A 19,579-nucleotide genomic window follows, 5' to 3' on the forward strand; every position below is an offset into this window, starting at 1 on the left:
CTGCTTTCCCAGCAGCTGTGGAAGAAAACGCTGGGAGAGTGAGCAGCCCTGCTGTGGTCTTCTTTTTTTTTCTACATTTACCAGTTACAAACTAGCTTAACTAGCCACCCAGATGTAGTTAACACATAAACTCCCTTCTCCCCCTCTTAGAAATCACAGCCTCTTCTTTTCACCCTTTTCAGATATGCCCAGGTGTTTCACAGCCACGCTCCCTCTGAGACCTAAGTAGGCAAACAGATACCAACCTTATGTGATTTATTGACCCTGATATCCTGGCTATTGCTGGAGAATTCCTAATTCTGTCTGTGTGGGTATATAAACTGGAAGCCTTGTGGGATCAAAAGAAAAATCGGGAGAAAGAGAGTATCAAGAGAGCATTGGTGAGAATGTTGGAAGAATAAATGGAACATGATGAGACAGACAGACATAATGGAACAGGAGGAGACAGACATACATGAGCTGATTCGTTCCTGTCACCCTCAGACCCCTTCTATTCAGTCTTCACCTATTGTAGCCTTCCTTCTGGATTCTGAGAGGTTTAGGGGGCTGTCACCCCAATAAACCTTGATACTTAGGATTTTCACACTGGCAGTTAGGAGCTGTAGAGAAAGACACCGGAGAAGCTGAGTATTCTGGATCTCTGGCTATTCTGGAGTTGAGTCCTGTAACCTCAGATGTTTCCTGTCTGTGACTCGCTCAGCCTTCACTTGGTCCATGGGTTCACCTCACACCATCGGCTCCTCAATTAGCTAATCCTCCCTGGCCTGCTTGGAGACCAAACAGGCTTCTTTTCAATCAGCAAACTGCAGAGGTGAAAACTGTAGGCTGTTTCTATAAATACATCAGTTCAGTTCATGGTCCAGTACTTTTTTCCTTATAATGGGGTATAAAATTGGCCCCTTTAGAAGAGAATGACTTTGTAACAATTCTATATAGGTTTCAGACTTTATTGTTTCATGGTCCTTTGGGCATCTGACTGAAAATCGACTTCTGGTTTGACTTTAGGAGTCTGTCTCTCAAAGCATAACGTTAAGTCATTGTTTTACAGTTGAATTATTTCTCATTTATATAAATATGGCTTTTTTTTCAAACCGTGAGTCAAGAAGGGGCTGAAGAGACGAGGGAGCACAAGAGCGGTGAATGGAAATGAGGATGAAAATCAGAATGTTCACTATTTGGGTACCAAATTGTCCAACAACCAACAATAGAAGTTAAAAAAATGCTTTTTCAGAACTTGAGATTGACTCTGTGAATAGGAGGTCTGCTTGAGGGCTGTGATCCAAAATCTGGCTCCTAAATAATATCAGGGTTGGCTCGGTGGAGCTGTGCTAGTTGTAATAAAGGCGCGAAGGTGACGTTCTGGCCAAGAGAATAGATTCTCTTACCTGATTGGGGTTTGTGGTAAGCTGTGCTAAAGAGGTAGGGAGAATAATCAGTTCTTTGGTGGGATACTGTACTCTTCCCCCCAGAATTCCTGCCTTCATACAGAAGGTATGGGGCCACAGCCAGGAGTCTTCAAAGTCTGTCTGTTTCTCTGAAGTACACAGAAAAGCTCCACTTTTCATTTTATTATTTCTGTGTCTGCCACAAAAAATATTTTCCTACTATTTGGGGCTTCTTTAGGGTTTCTCTAAGGACCCTTCTGAACATGTGTCTGCTTCTCTGCCATGTACAATCTCAAAGGGCAGTGATAACCCCTTCTTTCTTCCATTTACATCCCTGGGCATCTTCTAACATTTACAGTTTGCCTGACCCAGGATAGTTTTCCTTTCCAATAATGTCTCATTGAGCTCCAAAAAAATTTAGACAATTACTAAAGTAATGAACAAAAACAGTCATCATATAATCTTTCTCTAATACAAAATAGTCACTATAATTTACTTTATACGAGTTTATATTCAGTTGAATATTTTGGCTGAAATCTAATTGTTTAAATATATTATAATGCAATTTGGATGACAGTGGGCCATCTCATTTTGATTTTGGTAGAAATGATATATATATTATTTAATTTACATAATTATTTGACTAATTTGTATAGTCAAGAGTTCATCATGGGAAACAGAAGCATAGCAGATGCCAGGGATAGCAACACTTGCCTATAATCCAAGCACTGGGTAAACTGAGGCAGGAGGGTCAGGATTTCAGTCCAGTCTGGGGTAGATAGCTTGGTCTTATCTCAAAGTAAAGATAAATTAATAATAAAAACAAAAAATAATGACAACGACAACAACAACAATAACAACAGCAATAACAATAATAATAATGATGATGATGATAATAAAATCCTAATAAAGTCCTCTCCATAGAAGGCTAAAGTAAGACTGGCCTGATTTCTTCACAATAGGCATCTACATGAGTCATGCAGGAAATGACTCCAGCTCTGTCATGCCTGCAGCTTAGACTGTGCGTCTTTGTTTCTTCCTGTTGCGTGGTATTTGAGTCAAAGGGCAGAATGGACCCTTTCCGGGCCAGGTGAAGATCATCTCTTGAGTATGTCACTGCAGAAAGAGAGAGGTGCTGTTAAGCGCTCTTTAACAACCCATGTGCAGATTTCTTGTGTGGTAGCTCCGGTTGACAGGCCCTGTTCTGCCCTCTGTTGCTCGTCTAGTTTTACCAAAACCCGAATTATCTCTCAACTCTAAATGACACTCTGTGGAGGCGTCTGCAGATCTGTACTGGAAATTGATGGCTCCATTCTCTCTAGCAGTGTCCCATGTTGTTTCTATATCTCTTCTGGAATTTATTATACAGTGTCTTGTATTGTAGTGATGAATCTTACTGTCTCGGCAGCTATTTTCCAAGCTCACAAAACCAAAGACCTTGTAATTCATTTTTATATCCCTTCACCATCCCACAGCGCCCTTTGCTCATAATAAATAGTGAAGACTTGCTGGATGAACCAATCACATGGTGTTAATTCCTGCACCCTGGCTAATATTTAAACAAGAATGCCAAGGATACTATTAATCTCGTTCAGTCATTTAATGTCTCAAAGTCATTAAATATTCTTAACTAGGAAAGAAACCTGTGAGGACACAAAGTCTGTTGATATTGTAAAAGATTCCTCCAAGTTCATTTCTTAAAGCAGGTTAGACCAGTTTTGCTGTAATACAAAGGTGTTATAATAATCATGGAGCCAGGTACATGATTTCACTGTAAAGATGATTCTGTTTGAAGTTGGTTTTTCAGTGCTCAAATCAATAAATGGAGCTGTTTGTAATATAGATGTTGTGTTTATATCTAGAATACATTAACCCATAATTAAATTAATCAAAGCTATACATACATTTTTGACTATTTTGGGTTTCTTATAAATGAGAAAAGATAGTTAGATTTCTCCCTCTCTTCATTTGAAATTCAGTTTTGTAATTTAGCCATTAGACGTGTCCATGTTTATTAAGTTCTTAAGGATCAACTTAAATGTATTACTACAAGTCAATAAGTTATTGATGTTTTGCGAATTTAATCTATTTTTATGGAACTATATGAAATTATTGGAAATTGGTCAATTCTTTATGTTCTTAAAATGTTCTTTAAAACATTTTAGGACAGTGTCTCTTTCTTAGGTATGGAGATAAGTACTGAATGAATGAATGAATGAATGAATGAATATACAGTTTTTATAATATAAACCTAAATGGCAGTGCTCCAATATGATAAAAATTATACAGATAGAAGCTATATACAATTCATAGTATGAACCTTAAAACTAGAGAAATGGATTGGTGGTTAATAGAGCTTGCTGGTTTCTTAAAGATTAATATATATATATATATATACATATACATATATATGAGGGCTCCATTGGCTTTATGCCTCTATTTCAGATACTATTATATAGATGGTCGTAAACCATCATTTGGTTGCTGGGAATTGAACTCAGGACCTCTGGAAGAGGGCCAGGGAGATGGCCCAGCGGTTAAGAGCACTGTCCACTCTTCCATAGGTCCTGAGTTCAATTTCCAGCAATCACATGGTGGCTCACAGCCATCTGCAATGAAATCTGGTGCCCTCTTGAGGAATAGACCTAGTCATTCATCCTTGTCAACTCTTAGACCATGAAACCGATATATGGACAAGTTCAACAGAACCGCCATATACGGGCTTCCCATGCATGCTTCAGCATTCCCAGGGCATAAATTTCATTTTCTTTTTAAATTCCTCTGGAAGAGCAGCCAGTGCTCGTAACCTCTGAGCCATCTCTCCAGCCGTGAGCTTATTGTTCATATACCAGATCTAAGATCAATTTCTAATACCCATGTTAAGTGCTTCACAACCATTGTAAATATAATTTAACAGGATTGATGTCCTCTTCTGGCCTCTGCAGATTTCTGCACCTGTACACACACACACACACACACACACAAACATGTAAGTCTGAAAGTATATTTTAATTACTACCTACAGTAAGGTTATAGTTTAGGTGCTTGTAATACCATTAAATGTTTAGAGAGGTCCATAAGCTTAAATGTTCAGTTTTTCTGTAACTTTTGACACTTCTGAATATATTTATTGAATATAGAAGCTAGGAAGTTTGTGTTTTATTTTCATTGTGCTGTCAGTATAAAATTTAACACATGATAGAGGGAAGTTAGGCATTCCACACCAGTCAAAGGTAGTCACTTAAAGAACAAAGGCTTACAACTGCACACACAATAATAAGAAGGCAAAAGTCTTTGGAGAGATTATCCATCAGGGGAAATTGGGAATAATACATGAGAAATATGGCAGGCGTGAAACTCAGAACAGTTTTATTTGTAATACTCCTACTACAAGCGACCAGTAACTTATCCTTGTTTTCAAATTGAGATAAAACACTGTAAAATGGTTAAAGTACTCTAAGAGAAATGCAGATTAAACATGCTTCAATGATACATAAAATACTGTAGCATTGGACACATAGCCGATTGATTTACACACACACACACACACATATATATATGCATCTGTTGTTTATGTCAAAAGCTTCTACTTCCAGTATCCCAGTATGTTTAGACTATCTCAATCTAATGTTCACAGGCATTATAGTTTTTGCTTCTATTGTTTTTCTTAGCTGTTCTTTATCTCATATCCTTTGAGTATTATATAGTGTGCTCTTGGTTTTTTGTTTCGTTTGAGTATCTCTATGATAGCTATGGATATCCGCTGCTTTGCGTGGAAAAAAAACAGGTTAGCTTTACAGGTTAAGAGTTACAATATGAATTCCTACTGATAGATTGTCCCACTCAATAAACTTTATGACTCAATTTTTCCTAGAGCCTGATACAGGAAATAAGTGTGATTTTTATAACATGTAGTCTTAAATTAAAATACCACTGGTTCACTGTTGCTATTTTTTAGTTTTATCTAGTTCATTCATAAATACGAAGATAGATGTGATATATTGCCTTGCTGCGCACCGCGCCGCCGTGTCTGCTCTCTGCCCTGGCACCCAGTTCGCGAGCTTCGGGCAAGGGTGCTGGAAGTTAAAATACACAGACACACATACACACAGAGACAGCGACACGGGTCATCCTTGAATTCCCCAAGAATACCCCCTTTATTGTGCTCAGGGTAGATTATATAGATAGCCACGCCCCAGCCAAACCCACCAGAAACCACTCTGCTGCCATCAGGAACTCCTGAAGATGTCCTGCTCAGAGCAGCTGTAGGCACTCAGATCAGGGGATTACAAGAAATTCAGGATCTGGGGTCTCACTGCTCCCAGCAGGAGATTTACAGGTTAAGAGTTACAATCTAAATTCCTACAGATAGATTGTCCCACTCAATAAACTTTATGATTCATTTTTTTTCCTAGAGCCCAATACAGGAAATAGGTGTGATTTTTATAACGTGTAGACTTAAATTAAAATATCACTGGTTCACTGTTGCTATTTTTTAGTTTTATCTAGTTATTTCATAAATACAAAGATAGATGTGATATATTGATTTATTTTCTCCTTTGTTTTTTAAGCATTGTTGAGTACCCATTGCATTCAAAATACTACACTAGGGGCTATAGAGATGGCTCAAGATTAGAACCCCACATTCGCCTTACTGAGAACTAGACTTCATTTCCCAGCATCCCCGTTAGGTGGCTACCAACTGCGTGCATCTCTAGCTTCAGGGGAGTCTGATGCCTCTGGCTTCTGTGGGCACCTGCACTCACATACACCTTACTCTCACACAGCTAGATACCCGCATACCTACAGGGAAAAATAAAACATTAAAAAAGCAAGACACACACATAACCTTGCTAACAACAACCAAATAAATGAGAGTGCATGCTTACGAAACTTCAGAAAGTATGGTTTGATGCCTTCAGTTACACTAAAGGGAGCAGAAGATCTAATGTCCCGTTCTCTCGCCTCCTTATTGCCCTGAGATAATCTTTCTTGCGATGGATCTGGGCCAAAAGATGGCAAGGCATGGTGATCCCCCTGTTTCCAGTTTTGCCGGAACTGAGCACTGTGACTCTAGCTGTTATGTCCAAATTCAGCTTCTTCCTGGAGCCCTGAAGATTTGAACCCAGTTTTCATCTGTGCGTGGAAAGTGTTTTTAGCCATTGATTCATCTCCCTAGTCCTTTGTTTCTTATTTCATTCTTTCCCAATAGCAAAGCAGCATGGGAAAAGGTCCGATGTAAGTTTCAACATCATACCCTTCCTGAAGACTCAGATATTGATGGTGGAATGAAATATATTAGGTTACACTTTGGTCAGTCTGTTTCAGCTCTATTAATTTAACAGTAAAATACTTTAAATAATACTTTCTTACCAGTATCATTTTTTTCCTCAAAGAAAATGTGTATGCCTTGGCTTTATTTGTGAGCCAAAATAAATAAATAAATAAATAAATAAATAAATAAATAAATAAATAAATAAATAAATAAATGTAGCTCATTGAATGCTATGGCTTAGATTTCATTTTGTACAAGATTATATTCCAGAAGGAATATAACCTTCTCATTTGGATAGAGGGATTATTGATATATTGTTATTTTTCAGAGGCATAACTGTCTTCCTGTGATGCTGAGCTAAGAAGGCATTGGTAGAAGTTTATGGGTCTTTATGGCTTTTGATGAGAAGTAAATAAGACAGAAATTAATACCTTACTAATTGTTAACTTTAAATATTTTCTTTATCATGCACCACTCTTAGAGTATTAACAAAATCACAATCAATCGGAAGCCTCTAGCTTTGAACAGTCCTCTAGGTAACTTGGTAATTCCATGATCAACATTGAGAGTAGTCTTTTGCCTGGTGGATTCAGTACCTCTCCTCCATTTCAAATGGTTACAAGTTGATTGTCATACTAAAATGATTTCTTAAAAGCCATGTACATTGCCCCTTTTAAAATTTGAAAGGTCATATTTGCATTTAATCATGGGCTTCCTCAACTGTCAAAATGCAAAGACAACTTTGAAAATGAAGTTTTTTTTTTTTCTGGTGTAGAGTTAAGAATAAGCCTCATTTATTTCATACAATAACTCTCCTTTTTATCCAGCTTCTGGGAACTTAAGAAATATTAGTGACTGAGTTCAATATCCCACATGCTAATATTTTCATAATTGCAGGGCTACAATCTCATCTCCTATGGACGTTTTCATTGAGGCTTATTTGTAAAACACAGATCTGGTTTTATGCTACGTAGGTGGGTTGCTATGATGCAGGAATGCTATTCTTGATTGTGCCTTTATCAATTGTGTGCACGCACCAAAGTGCACAATGGGAGCTTTATGGTCACTCTGTATTCGGCCAAGATCACTCTCGTAAACCTCTGGTAACTCTCCCTAGAATGAAATGAATGCAAAGTATTAATTCTTTCTTGTTTTATTCCCCCCCCCCCCATGTTTCGTTCTTGCTCACGCACTTACCGAAGAGTAATCCTCTAAGTGGTCTGTTTACTGCTTTTCATGTTGCAGATTGAAAATGTTGAGGTCTGCCTTAGCTTTCTAGCAGCTCGCGGAGTCAATGTCCAAGGCCTGTCGGCTGAAGGTAAGGAACTGCGCTGTTGTCGCAAACGGCCTCGGCGGATGTTTGAGCAGTTTCATTTCTCCATAGACGAGTCTATGTAGGCTCTTGTGTGTGCATTTGGGAGAGAAGTTGTGTACAAAATAAAATCGTTACCCCCAAGGCAGTGAGCACATCCTCTTTCAAGAGTAAGGAAAACCACAACCCATAGAGCATCTTTGTTTAGTTGGGTTTGTTCCTTCAGTCCCCGCCCTCCCCCGAGCCCCGTGATATCGCAAGTCACTTTGTAATGTTGGCAGAACTGAGACGTTCATAATCAATTGAAATTGCGAGTTAGGGAGCAACTTGTGTTTTTATCCTCATAGATCTCGTCTAAGTGGATTACATCTAGACTTTTAGTCATATAGGAAAAATCAATTCGATTTATTTGACCATGTTTTACATTTTTTTCCATTTGATACAGAAATAAGAAATGGAAACTTAAAAGCCATTCTAGGACTGTTTTTCAGTTTGTCTCGCTACAAGCAGCAACAACACCATCAACAGCAGTATTACCAGTCCCTGGTGGAGCTTCAGCAGCGAGTGACTCACACGGCTCCTCAGTCGGAACCCAGTCAGGTCAAAACCCAGCAAGATATGCAGTCTAGGTAAGGACGGGGACGCATTTCAAACGACTTTGTCTGGACGCAGTTTGACTCTCTAAATTATTGTGACTTTAAAATTATCTCTGTGTGCTTTCGTTTTCGTGTGACCCAGATATGTGATTTGTGTAAAAAAAATAAGGCTCAAACCCCTTCTCTCTGGATCTGACAAGAAAGGTCTATCATATTTTTAGGATGCACCCTTTCGTTTATTTTCTAGTGGTGACTTTTCTGTATCTTACCATGCAAGATGTCCCTGGTGGAAGAAAAGTGGTATGGTTTCTTCCTCCAGTCAAATACTTTAGTGCGTATCATGTGTCTTTTGAATCCTGGTAAAAAGGTATGGTTACCTTTTATTGATAGCTTGTGCTGATTACATTTTTCAAAACTCAAGGATTATTATTCATAGTACTTTTGAGTATTTGAGAAACACTCTTTTTAGGAATATGTGTTTTGTATATATATGTGTGTGTGCATATATATATATGTGTGTGTATAAATATATCTATATCTATATATATATATATATATATATATATAGATATATATATACACACACACATGTGTGTTTTATGTAGCTTGAGTTTTGGTCCTTGCAGGTGCAGCCTATGTGCTTAGTGGTGCTGAAGAGGCAAGTGAAATCTGTAAGGCAACCCCACAGGAGGGCAGGAAATGCCCTCTTTCTAGAAAGCTTGGGTCAAAGTTTAGAATTTTTCAACTGGCTCAATTTACATCAGGATTATTTTGCAATTGATCATGGACTTGAATTGCTGCCCTCTAATAATATCCATGCAGCATGCAGGTCAGTATTTCATGGGATAACTAGGTCTATCGGTCACCTTGTCTGAAATATCAGAAAATAACAAGTACAGTTTCAGCCAACAATTTTCATGTCAGCCCCTAGCTTTGTTCCTGAAGAAAGATAAGCTATGTGGAGTAATTTGTTCTTGTGCATAAATAGGAATAATATTTTGTTAAAGAGAGAAAGCATAAAAATATGCATTACCTTTCTTAAAAATATATGAATATAAGAAACACACATAAGTATTTGGTTTTTTTTATCTTTGAAATCTAAAGTACTCAACTTGAACTTACTTTGATTTTTTTTTTTGTGTTTACCACTCAGTATTTGACAGGAAATAATTTAAACTATCAAAACAATTTTCAAAAACTATTCTCTACCTAGTGTTACTTGTTTGACTCGAGAATTTCCAGCCAGCTTTGCTATGGACCCACGGTCTTCTGCATGCAAATTCTCGTCTCTTTGTAAAGAGCTTTGATTAGCAGCTGATTTGTAAATGATGAAAGAACATAATTTTACGAAGATGCCATGCGTTTCCTCATTCATAGAACAATGAAGATGGTTTTCACTATCCCGAATTCAGTTATATGGATAGTCTTCTGTTTATTAAGCACACCTTGTCTTTCTGTGATATCTAGTGAAGTTTTTGAATTTTAGTAGGGCGAACAAGAAAACAAGAAGACAGAGCAATCAAAATCAAACGAAACATTGTAAGATAATTTACTGGATGTTCTTCAGAAGAAGGAATTGGGGAGAGGAAATCTTTTTATTTATTACTAGTTTATTTGCATACAGTTGGCAAGGACATGTCGGTTCTTACTACCAACAGCAGAGATACTTCCTAGAGACTGATTTAAGCAATTTGAGTGGACAAGAGGCAGTAATAGTAGTAGAAGAGTAATCTAAATGAAGTGATTTTTTATAAAGAAAACCGATTTTGGAAGTGACAAAGAGTCATTTGTTAGAGTGTCCCTCTCTCTGTTCTTATGTCTGTGATGCGGAATTTCTTGTCCAGAATTCCTTGATAGTATTTCCTTTTTGGAATAAATGTCTTTTTTCTTCTGCTTCTCAGTGGATACGCATGGATGCTTCGCAATTACAAGTTATTTTTAAATATAAAATGACTCCACTCATACCATTTGGGGAAGACATAGATTATTTTTTGTGGCGGGGATTTAATAAAAGTATTCTTCTTTCTATACTTTTCTTTTAAGACTGGATACATTTTTAATTTTTATTGTACAAAAATTGATTTAATTAGTTTTTTATTAAAACTTTATTGTAAATACTTGAATCAAAAAAGTCATACACCAAAATTAACCTGACCCAAGTCTAACATCTCAGTGAACTGTGCAGTTATAACGGCCATTCTGAAGCTATAAAACTTCATAGTTTTTAAATTGATACTTAATTTAATAAATTTTTAGTGCACCCGCTTTAGTAAGTATAGCATTGATGGCCCTGATACAGTGGGGTTCAGTGTCACCTTGTAGACGGTTTCCTACACATTTTGAAAGATGTAATTTTATGCTTCAGTCATCAATATTTTCTTCTCTTCATACAAGCCCACTGTCTATAATTATAATTTATGTGAACTTATCATAGCAGTGTTCCTTAAGCATTTTTCAAAACCCATAGTAGTAACATACAAAAAAAGCAGTATAATATCTTTCTGTTAAAATCAAGACAATCAATACAGAAAACCTACTGTCACCTATTGCTGGAGGCATGAGCCTTAAGTATGATTTATGATACCTTTGTATTGATTTCAGAGTTCTTCCTCACTGTATGGTTTAAATGAAAATTTAATCTATTCTGAATAGTTAGCAAGAATTCTTTTTCTTTGTAGACTAATAAAAATTTCATAGGCCACCTTTTTTGCAGCTCAGTGAGAGAGTGGTTTTTGCTCTTTTTAAAATAATCATAATTGTATAGGTATTCACATTATACATTAAGAATTTTGTTTTCTTTGGCATTTTGAAAATAATTCATGTGTTTTCATATCATTTAAACAGCTCTTACTTAGGCATACACCTAAAAATTTCATCATTAAAAGCTCACCTCTAGAATTACAGATGAGATTGCATTCCAAATCACTCTTTCCAAACTATGAAATCTATGTAGTTTCTCTAGTAGTCATTTTTCTCTTGTTATAATAACAGACCTTAGAAAAACACCCTAAAGAGGGAAGGGGTTAGTTTGGATCCCAATTAAAGGAAAATTCCAGCATAGCAGGGAAGTCACACAGCTTGAGGCAGCTACTCACATAGAATCCAAAACCAGGAATGAGTGATGCTTCCCAGTGCTCAGTACATTTTCTCCTTTTGAAGGAGCTCAGCATCCCTGCCCAGGTATTTGTCCCACCCACAGTTAAGGTGGGACTTTCTACATAAATTAACCCAAACAAGATGATCTTTTACAGACATGCACTGAGGCTAAATAAGCCTTCAGAGATGTACTTGGAAGACCTGTCACCCCTAGGACTCCAGTTGCTTTGCCAGGTGACACCTAGCATCCCTACAAAGCATCTTTTTGGTTCAGTCTCCTTACTTGCTGAAGAAAATAAAATGAGATGTCAAAAGATTGTATAAGAAGTTATATGTATATGTACATAACACAGAACCTGCCTGGCTTGTCCTTCTTCCCTGTTATGAATCTTACAAATGGTCCTCCATATTGGAAGCTTGTTCTACATGATGAACAAACCACACTTGCTCAGGCTCATGTTTCTCTGTAGTGTGAATTTACTAGAACTCTTGATGATTCTTTGGCCATCCTTTAAATACTGCAGTCTTCCCATTCCTGTCCAGCATTGGTCTTCAAATTACTTCTCTTCTGTCCAAATTCTAATCACCTTCTAACTTAAAATTTATTTGTCTATATTCCTTGTTCATTATCTCTAATGTCACTATTTGGAAAGTAAACATAACACCCCCCCCCCATTTTTGTCACTACTAGAATGCAAGCATTATCAGAGAACATTATACTCGGTAGATTCTTCATAATAAATTTTTTAAAGAAGCATAACAACAACTCTGTATTACTTCTCTTTCCAATTTAGTTAGGGAAATGTTATATTTACACCTCTAAAATGACAAAAAGACAATTATCATGGGTTCATGATAATAAAAGAGACTTGGACAGTTGATTTCAAAGAACGTGAAAAAAGAATATCTGTTGACTACACCGGGAATTCAGAGGGAAGTGGGGAATGAGTGGTTAAAGATGTAGGATACAGAAGGGCAGGAGTAATAATTTTTAATGCTCTATAGCTCACAGGGTAACTGATATGCAAATGATTGAATAGTTCAGAGTAGGTAATAGAGAAGATTTCGCATGCTCATAACACAAAAATGATTTATGTATAATGTGGTAAAAATGCCATTCACCCTAACCAAATCATCTTGAAATGTATGCAAGTATAGAAACCTCACACTATACTCCACAAATATACTATTACTATGTGTCAATTTAAATGCAAATGGAAGGTGAAGCATTGAAAAAGTTTTATAATTATAATTTTGGCTTTACAATTAATTTTTTATAAATTCATCAGTTTAGTATAATATGATAATTAAAATACATTTTTGAGTTACTCTTAACATTCAGCTATGGTTGGTCTCACTATGACAATTAGAATAACCAGAGAGTATCAAGATGCATGGAAAGTTTTGCTTCTACTTTAGTGGGTATCATGCCCGCTTTATCCAGTCTATATAGATTCTAGGTTTACCTTCTTTTTCTGTGTTGTTTATGATAATCACTATGGCTGCCTGTGTCCATAGTTTATTTTCTGATTCTGCATGTGATTTCTGCACTCAGAATGTGATATAGAGATTTCCAAGATTGTTACCATCTGGAGAATTGTAAAAAATAAATAGGCTGCATGAACGAAGTTCTTTTGCTTCGTGATATCACTCACAGCTGAAAGCCATTCATGACTATCACGCCTTTTTTCTGTGTTACGTTTTGCTTAGAAGAGCCAAACAAGGTAACAGATCTAGTATTTAGAGAGGACACAGCTAATTTACAATCAATAGCATAGTGAAGTGATACAGTTTTTATTAGAGGCTAATAAAGATATTGATAGCATGACTAATCGGACAGAAATGCCACTCTTGGGCTGGAGAGAGGGCTCTGCAGTTAAGAGCTCTGTCAGCTCTTCCAGAGGACCTCCATTCATTTCTCAACCCAGGAATCCAACGAATAATGCCAAGTTAATGAATGGCTGAGTTAAATGGGAATATCTGGTAAGATATAGTAATCACGGAGATAATAGACTAATCTAGTTCATATAAGTTGTTAAATGATAGGATACAGGAAAGATAATCTTTTGTTTACCAAAAGGTAATAAATAAATAAATAAATAAATAAATAAATAAATAAATAAAAATAAGGGTTTTTTCCCTTAAAAATTTCTCTTAAAGGGTCCTCATTGTTGTCTAAATTCTCTGGGATTGTGACCCCTCAGAGAGACATACATAGATCTAATCTACGTGGGAAGTAGAAAAAGACAAGATCTTCTGAGTAAATCGGGAGCATGGGGACCTTGGGGGAGGGTTGAAGGGGAGGGAAGAGGCAGGAAGAGGAGCAGAGAAAAATGTAGAGCTCAATAAAAAAAATGAAACTGAATAAATGACAAGCAATTGAAAAAAAAATCTCTGTTAAAGATGAGCAAATGATTTCTACCCCTCCTGTCAGATAATGGTTGACTTTCACCACCTCACACATTAAATCACATGATGACATGAAACATACTTTCTAGAACTAAATTGTAAAATCCCTGGAAGTGAAGTAGAGTTGAAGAAATATGCAATTGGATGACATGAGAGGTAAAGGTGTGGTTATAACAAATGTTCTTAAGAACACAGAGGCTTATCCCCAGGTGGTCAGTTGCTATGCCCCATTTTATTTTGGAGAGCAGGTCACAGAGGCATCTACTTTCCCTGTGGCTGGAGTCGCTCTGACTGAACTCAAGGTTGATTGACAGAACCCTTGGGCGTGCGCTCTGAGTTCCCAGGGAGGCCCCCTCAGAACACCATGACCCTTGCCACACACTTTGTTCTGAGTGTCCTCTTCCATTGCGGATATTTGCCTCCCAGGACTTCTCTTCCAGGAATCACCATTTCCTTCGGGGAAATGCGCTCCAAGTCTGGGAGGCTTTTCAGCTTTTGGTCGCGGGGTTATAAATCACGAAATGTGTATAGGGAGCTTTAATTTAGGATGACAGAGAGACTGTGGTAATTTAAGCCCTCGGGATCCTGGCTTCAATTAGTTACTCCGCTCAGTTCTGTGTTGTGGTCTATCATGTGTTCTTTCTTAAGTCAAGGACTCAAGGTTTTAAGAAAATGAAAACAAGTAGGGGTATTTTATGAATCTTAAGAAAACAAAAGTATGACCTTTCATCTCTAGGCACATATAAATGAAGGAAATTTTTTTTAAAGATATTGAAAAACCAAGAAGATTGATGGTGATAATATCAGAAGCAAATCTGAACACACATGTGTGTGAGTGGATGCGTGGGAAGGGCAGGTGTGTATGTGTGTGTATGTGTGTGCACACACATGCACACCATGTATATGAGCACATGCACAGACATGCAAGTATCTAATATTATGCATATATTTTTCTTGTGTTTATATATATCTACAATTTTATTTAAAGACTAGACAACCACTGACACTTCTGTTGCTATGAAGACATGGCTCTATGATTTTTGTTTTAAAGAGTATGCTCATGTGAATTTCAGTAATTGCCAGTGGAGTAACATGGATGAGAGATGAAACCCCTGATGGACTGTTGATCTCACCTCTAAAGTTAGAAAAGGCTGTAGAAGAGGCTCTGTGAACAGATTTATATGTAACATGCCTAGATATGACATATAAACTAGCTAACACATAACCACCAAGTTCACTATTTTCACTTCCTTCTCCCACTTAAACCTCATATCTCATGTATTATCAAATATTTGGCTTCCCGGAAACATTATGAGTCTCAACTCTGCCTCCTACTTGGACCACATCCTTTAATCAACCAAGTCCATTTCACTTCTAAATTTTATTAAACTTGTACAATTATTTCCAAGTAATGATGTCTCTATAATTAAGAGTTAAAGAATATTCAATCGTTTCCATACTCAGTATAACTACACACATGTTTAAATAATTTAGCAATGGCTCCTCTATTGTTAATAAAACACTATTCTACCATTAATTTTAGTTCATCTGTTTTTTATTGTCTGTTGATTCACAGTGAGCTATCTTACAGTTGGTTTACCTAATAGAAATATTTAAGCTTCAATATATCCCAAACAATTGTGGAGACATTGACAGTAGGGTATAGCGTCAAATAGAAGAAAGGGGTTTGCTGGCAGGAGGACCACATTCTGGTAATAAACTGGAACAATTTTGAAATACTCCAAGTAATCATTAGACAGGCGAAGAAAGATCAATTGGGAAAAGGGAAATTAACGTACAGGAGTTATGTTTTTATGACTATAAAAATGATACTCAGGAACAGCCTTGCCAAATGATGACCTTGCCCTAGTACAGAACTTGCTGGCTGTCTATCCCAGAGTACTGTCTGTTTCGTTTTGAGAAGAGGAAATAGCCCTTTGTGCTGGATCTCAGTAAAGAAGGCGAAGTGTGGGGTAGATACAATTCAGAAAAAGACCCTGCCACCAGAGTAAGGATTTTGACTTTTGTTCCCTAGTCCAGTGAGAAGCTATCGTTTTCCATGACAAGATATAGCAACAGAGTGGAAGTGAAAGTATCATCGCGTTACTCTGAGGTAAAGAGAGGCTAGTTATAGCTGATTCATGGAGCAAGTCTGTACCGTCGTGGGAGGTGGGGTTCAAAAGTTGAATTCCAAATGTGGTTGGAGGGAAGTGTCAGTAGCATCAGCTGACAGATTTGCATGGGAGGACTAGAAACGAGATTCTAAATTGTTGGCATTAGCTGTGAGAAGATGTATCTTTGTACCGGAAAGAAAATACGTGTAGGAGAAGCGAGTTTGGTATAGAAAGAAAGAAGTTAACTCACTGGCCCACACGTCAGCTTTAAAATGTCTGTAAGAAGGACATTGGGGTTGGGAGAATGGGGTATATGAAGCAGATATAGTTTATTAATACACATTATGGACATAGTATTTAGCTTTACAACTCTATGAGACTAGAGGCAGTAAATCACCAAAGGCTATGTACGGGTGATCAAACTAAGTCCCTGGGTCGGCAGCTCACCAGTGTTTATAGAGATCAGACATTGAGTAGGACTGTGTAGAGGAAACTATAGAGTAAGATTACAAAATCGAACCCAAAGAAAGCTTGGTATCCTAGAAAGAAAGTGAAAAAAAATGTTCTAAGAAGAATGGAAATGATGATGGATATCAGAGAGGCACCCTCCGCCACGATCCAGTCACCATTGGATAGTCTATGCCTGTGTTCGCTCACTATGTCCTCATAGCAACCATGTGATACAGGTGATCTTACCTTCCGTCTAAGGAAACGGAAAGTAGATAGAGCAGTTTAACTTGGCAAAGTTTCACAGAGACTCATCTTAAAGTCGAATCCAGGATATGTGACCTGGAACTTTGTTTCCTATAATACGGAACTTTGTTTCCTAAATATGTCTGCAGAAACTCGGCTGCTTGGACTCTTGCAGGCCAATAGGACAAGAACTGCAGAGTAACCCAAGATGACATCAGGCAGTATCAGTGAAGTTCACGCTGTGGTCGTTCTGTTAACATCTATCTGTCCCGTAGGAATTAACATGAGAGAAAGGAAAAAAATAACTTTTTTATAAATTAAATTATAGAAAATGAATTATACTAATGCAATTGCATTTTATCCCTCTGACTTTCCATTGGCTATCTTTGCAAACTTATATAATGAAGAGACATCTTTATCTCTTTTTAATTAATCTATTAATCTAAGTTTCCTTCATCTTCCCCTCACAGAAAACATGATAGAATACAGCTGCTCAGTTTTCCGTCGTCTGGTCCACATGTTTCCTTTTATTGTTTGTTTGGATTTTGTACATGTTTTTTGCTTTGTTTTCAGTGTCCACAAGATTAATAACTCTTCTGTGAATTATTTTCACATATTCCTAATATAGATTGATTTGAAAGTTTGAAACCAATGTAGTATCTGATTGTTAAATGTACATATGTCAGAAAAGTATTCAGAATTAAGAATATAACTCTTTTTGTCATCTGATTTTGAAAGTCTCTATTGCTATTTGTTTAAATTTGAGCATAAAATACCAGATAACTTTGATATTGACTAGAGCTCATTTTAAAGTCCTATGGTTGGACCATTTCAAACCCATAAAGGCATTCTTCCATGCCAACATTTTTATTCAACATTCCTCTGCTCCTTTTGGTTCTCCAAAATCTACTTCAAAATCTCTTGCTCATTGTTGGCTCATGACTTTTACCTGTTTTCTTTGAAGTAATGAACTTAACTCTTTATTATTTCTTTATCAAATGGCATCATATGAGAAAAACAAGGAATAGCAAATAAACTTTACAAGGTATGGGGACAGTCATCCTAGATTGTAAGGTTTTAGATTCATAAAATAACAATCATTTAAGAACATTTCCTGGGTATCAAAAGGTATAATTCCCTTTATATACTGGCATTTCAAAGGAACTATCAATGTTTCTGCGTGTGTGTGTGTGTCTTTGAAACATGGTCTCATATAATCTAAGCAGTCTTGCACTCAAGTAACTGAGGCCCCTTACTTCCCAGTGCTGGGATTGCAGGTATGCAAATCATTACTATATCATTCTGTAAAGAGTAAAATGTTTATTAATCTAGAGCTATAACTCAGGAGAAGTGTGTGTGATTCATCCCTTTTTAAAAGTTTGCCACAGGAAGTTTTAATGTCCTGTTTATATAGTTTATAATCGTTTCCTTATATATTAGAAATTTGGTTTCAATTATACTTTATTTTTAGTTCGCAAATAAAGCATAACACAAAGGCTTGTTTATTTTACTGACATTCTTATATTTTATAAACTTATCATGTGGTAATCAGTTTTCTAGCGAACAATTTTCCCCCAAATTTCAACTTACTGATTCAAAATGGAAATTGCAACTGTTGGCAAAACTACAAATAATTCTACCTGTGTGATGATTTCATCATCTTACTATCAATAACTCAATATGGAAAAATCAAGCAGTAATCAAAGGCCTGGTGGGTGAATATAGAATCCAATCTAGGGAGCAAACCTTTAACAACTGAAGGAATCTCTCCCATGAGATTTTAATCACCTATCTCTATTACAAAGCCTTATCTCACAGGTTTCTTATTTTATTTATTTATTTATTTATTTATTTATTTATTTATTTATTTATTTATTATTTATTTATTTTATTGAGAAAAGGAAGAAGAAAAAAACAAGTTTCTACCTCCTCCCAGCCTCCCATTTCCCTCCCCCTCCTCCCACTCTTCTCCCCCTCCTCCCACTCTTCTCCCCCTCCTCCCACTCTTCTCCCCCTCCTCCCACCCCTCTCCCCTTCCCCCCACTCCTCTCCCCCTCCCTCTCCAGTCCAAAGAGCAGTCAGGGTTCCCTGCCCTGTGGTAAGTCCTAGGTCCTTCCTCCTCTGTCCATATCTAGGAAGATGAACATCCAAACTGGCTAGGCTCACACAAAGCCAGCACATTGCGTAGGATTAAAACCCCGTGCCATTGTCCTTGGCTTCTCATCAGCCCTCATTGTTCACCACGTTCAGAGAGTCCAGTTTTAACCCATGCTTTTTCAGTCACAGTCCAGCTGGCCTTGGTGAGCTCCCAATAGATCAGCTCCACTGTCTCAGTGGGTGGGTGCACCCCTCGTGGTCCCCACTTCTTTGCTCATGTTCTCCCTCCTTCTGCTCCTCATTGGGACCTTGGGAGCTCAGTCCAGTGCTCCAGTGTTAAAAAATGGGGCACTGAACTGAACAGAGAATTCTCAGCAGAGGAAGTTCAAATGGCCAAAAGACACTTAAGGTCATGCTCAACCTCCTTAGCGATCAGGGAAATGCAAATCAAAACAACTTTGAGATATCATCTTACACCTGTCAGAATGGCTAAAATAAAAAACTCCAATGATAGCCTTTGCTGGAGAGGCTGTGGAGGAAGGGGTACACTCACCCATTGCTGGTGGGAATGCAATCTTGTGCAACCACTTTGGAAATCAGTG

General features: G+C 37.3%; 1 protein-coding gene across 5 annotated transcripts in view; it reads left to right on the top strand.

The window, feature by feature from the left end:
* Nav3 (neuron navigator 3) overlaps positions 1–19,579 on the top strand; it is a 477,963-nt gene that overhangs the window by 275,999 nt on the left and 182,385 nt on the right. For 4 of the 5 annotated variants that reach the window (XM_075954789.1, XM_075954787.1, XM_075954788.1 and 1 more), the window contains exons 4-5: positions 7,906–7,978; positions 8,418–8,601. The exons of the other annotated variant lie outside the window; for it this stretch is intronic. In XM_075954789.1, coding sequence (XP_075810904.1) covers positions 7,906–7,978; positions 8,418–8,601 — 257 coding nt within the window. The remainder of the gene's footprint in view (positions 1–7,905; positions 7,979–8,417; positions 8,602–19,579) is intronic. 5 annotated transcript variants of the gene reach the window in all.

This window comes from Microtus pennsylvanicus, chromosome 20 (genome assembly GCF_037038515.1).
Source record: "Microtus pennsylvanicus isolate mMicPen1 chromosome 20, mMicPen1.hap1, whole genome shotgun sequence".
Lineage (NCBI taxonomy): Eukaryota > Metazoa > Chordata > Mammalia > Rodentia > Cricetidae > Microtus > Microtus pennsylvanicus.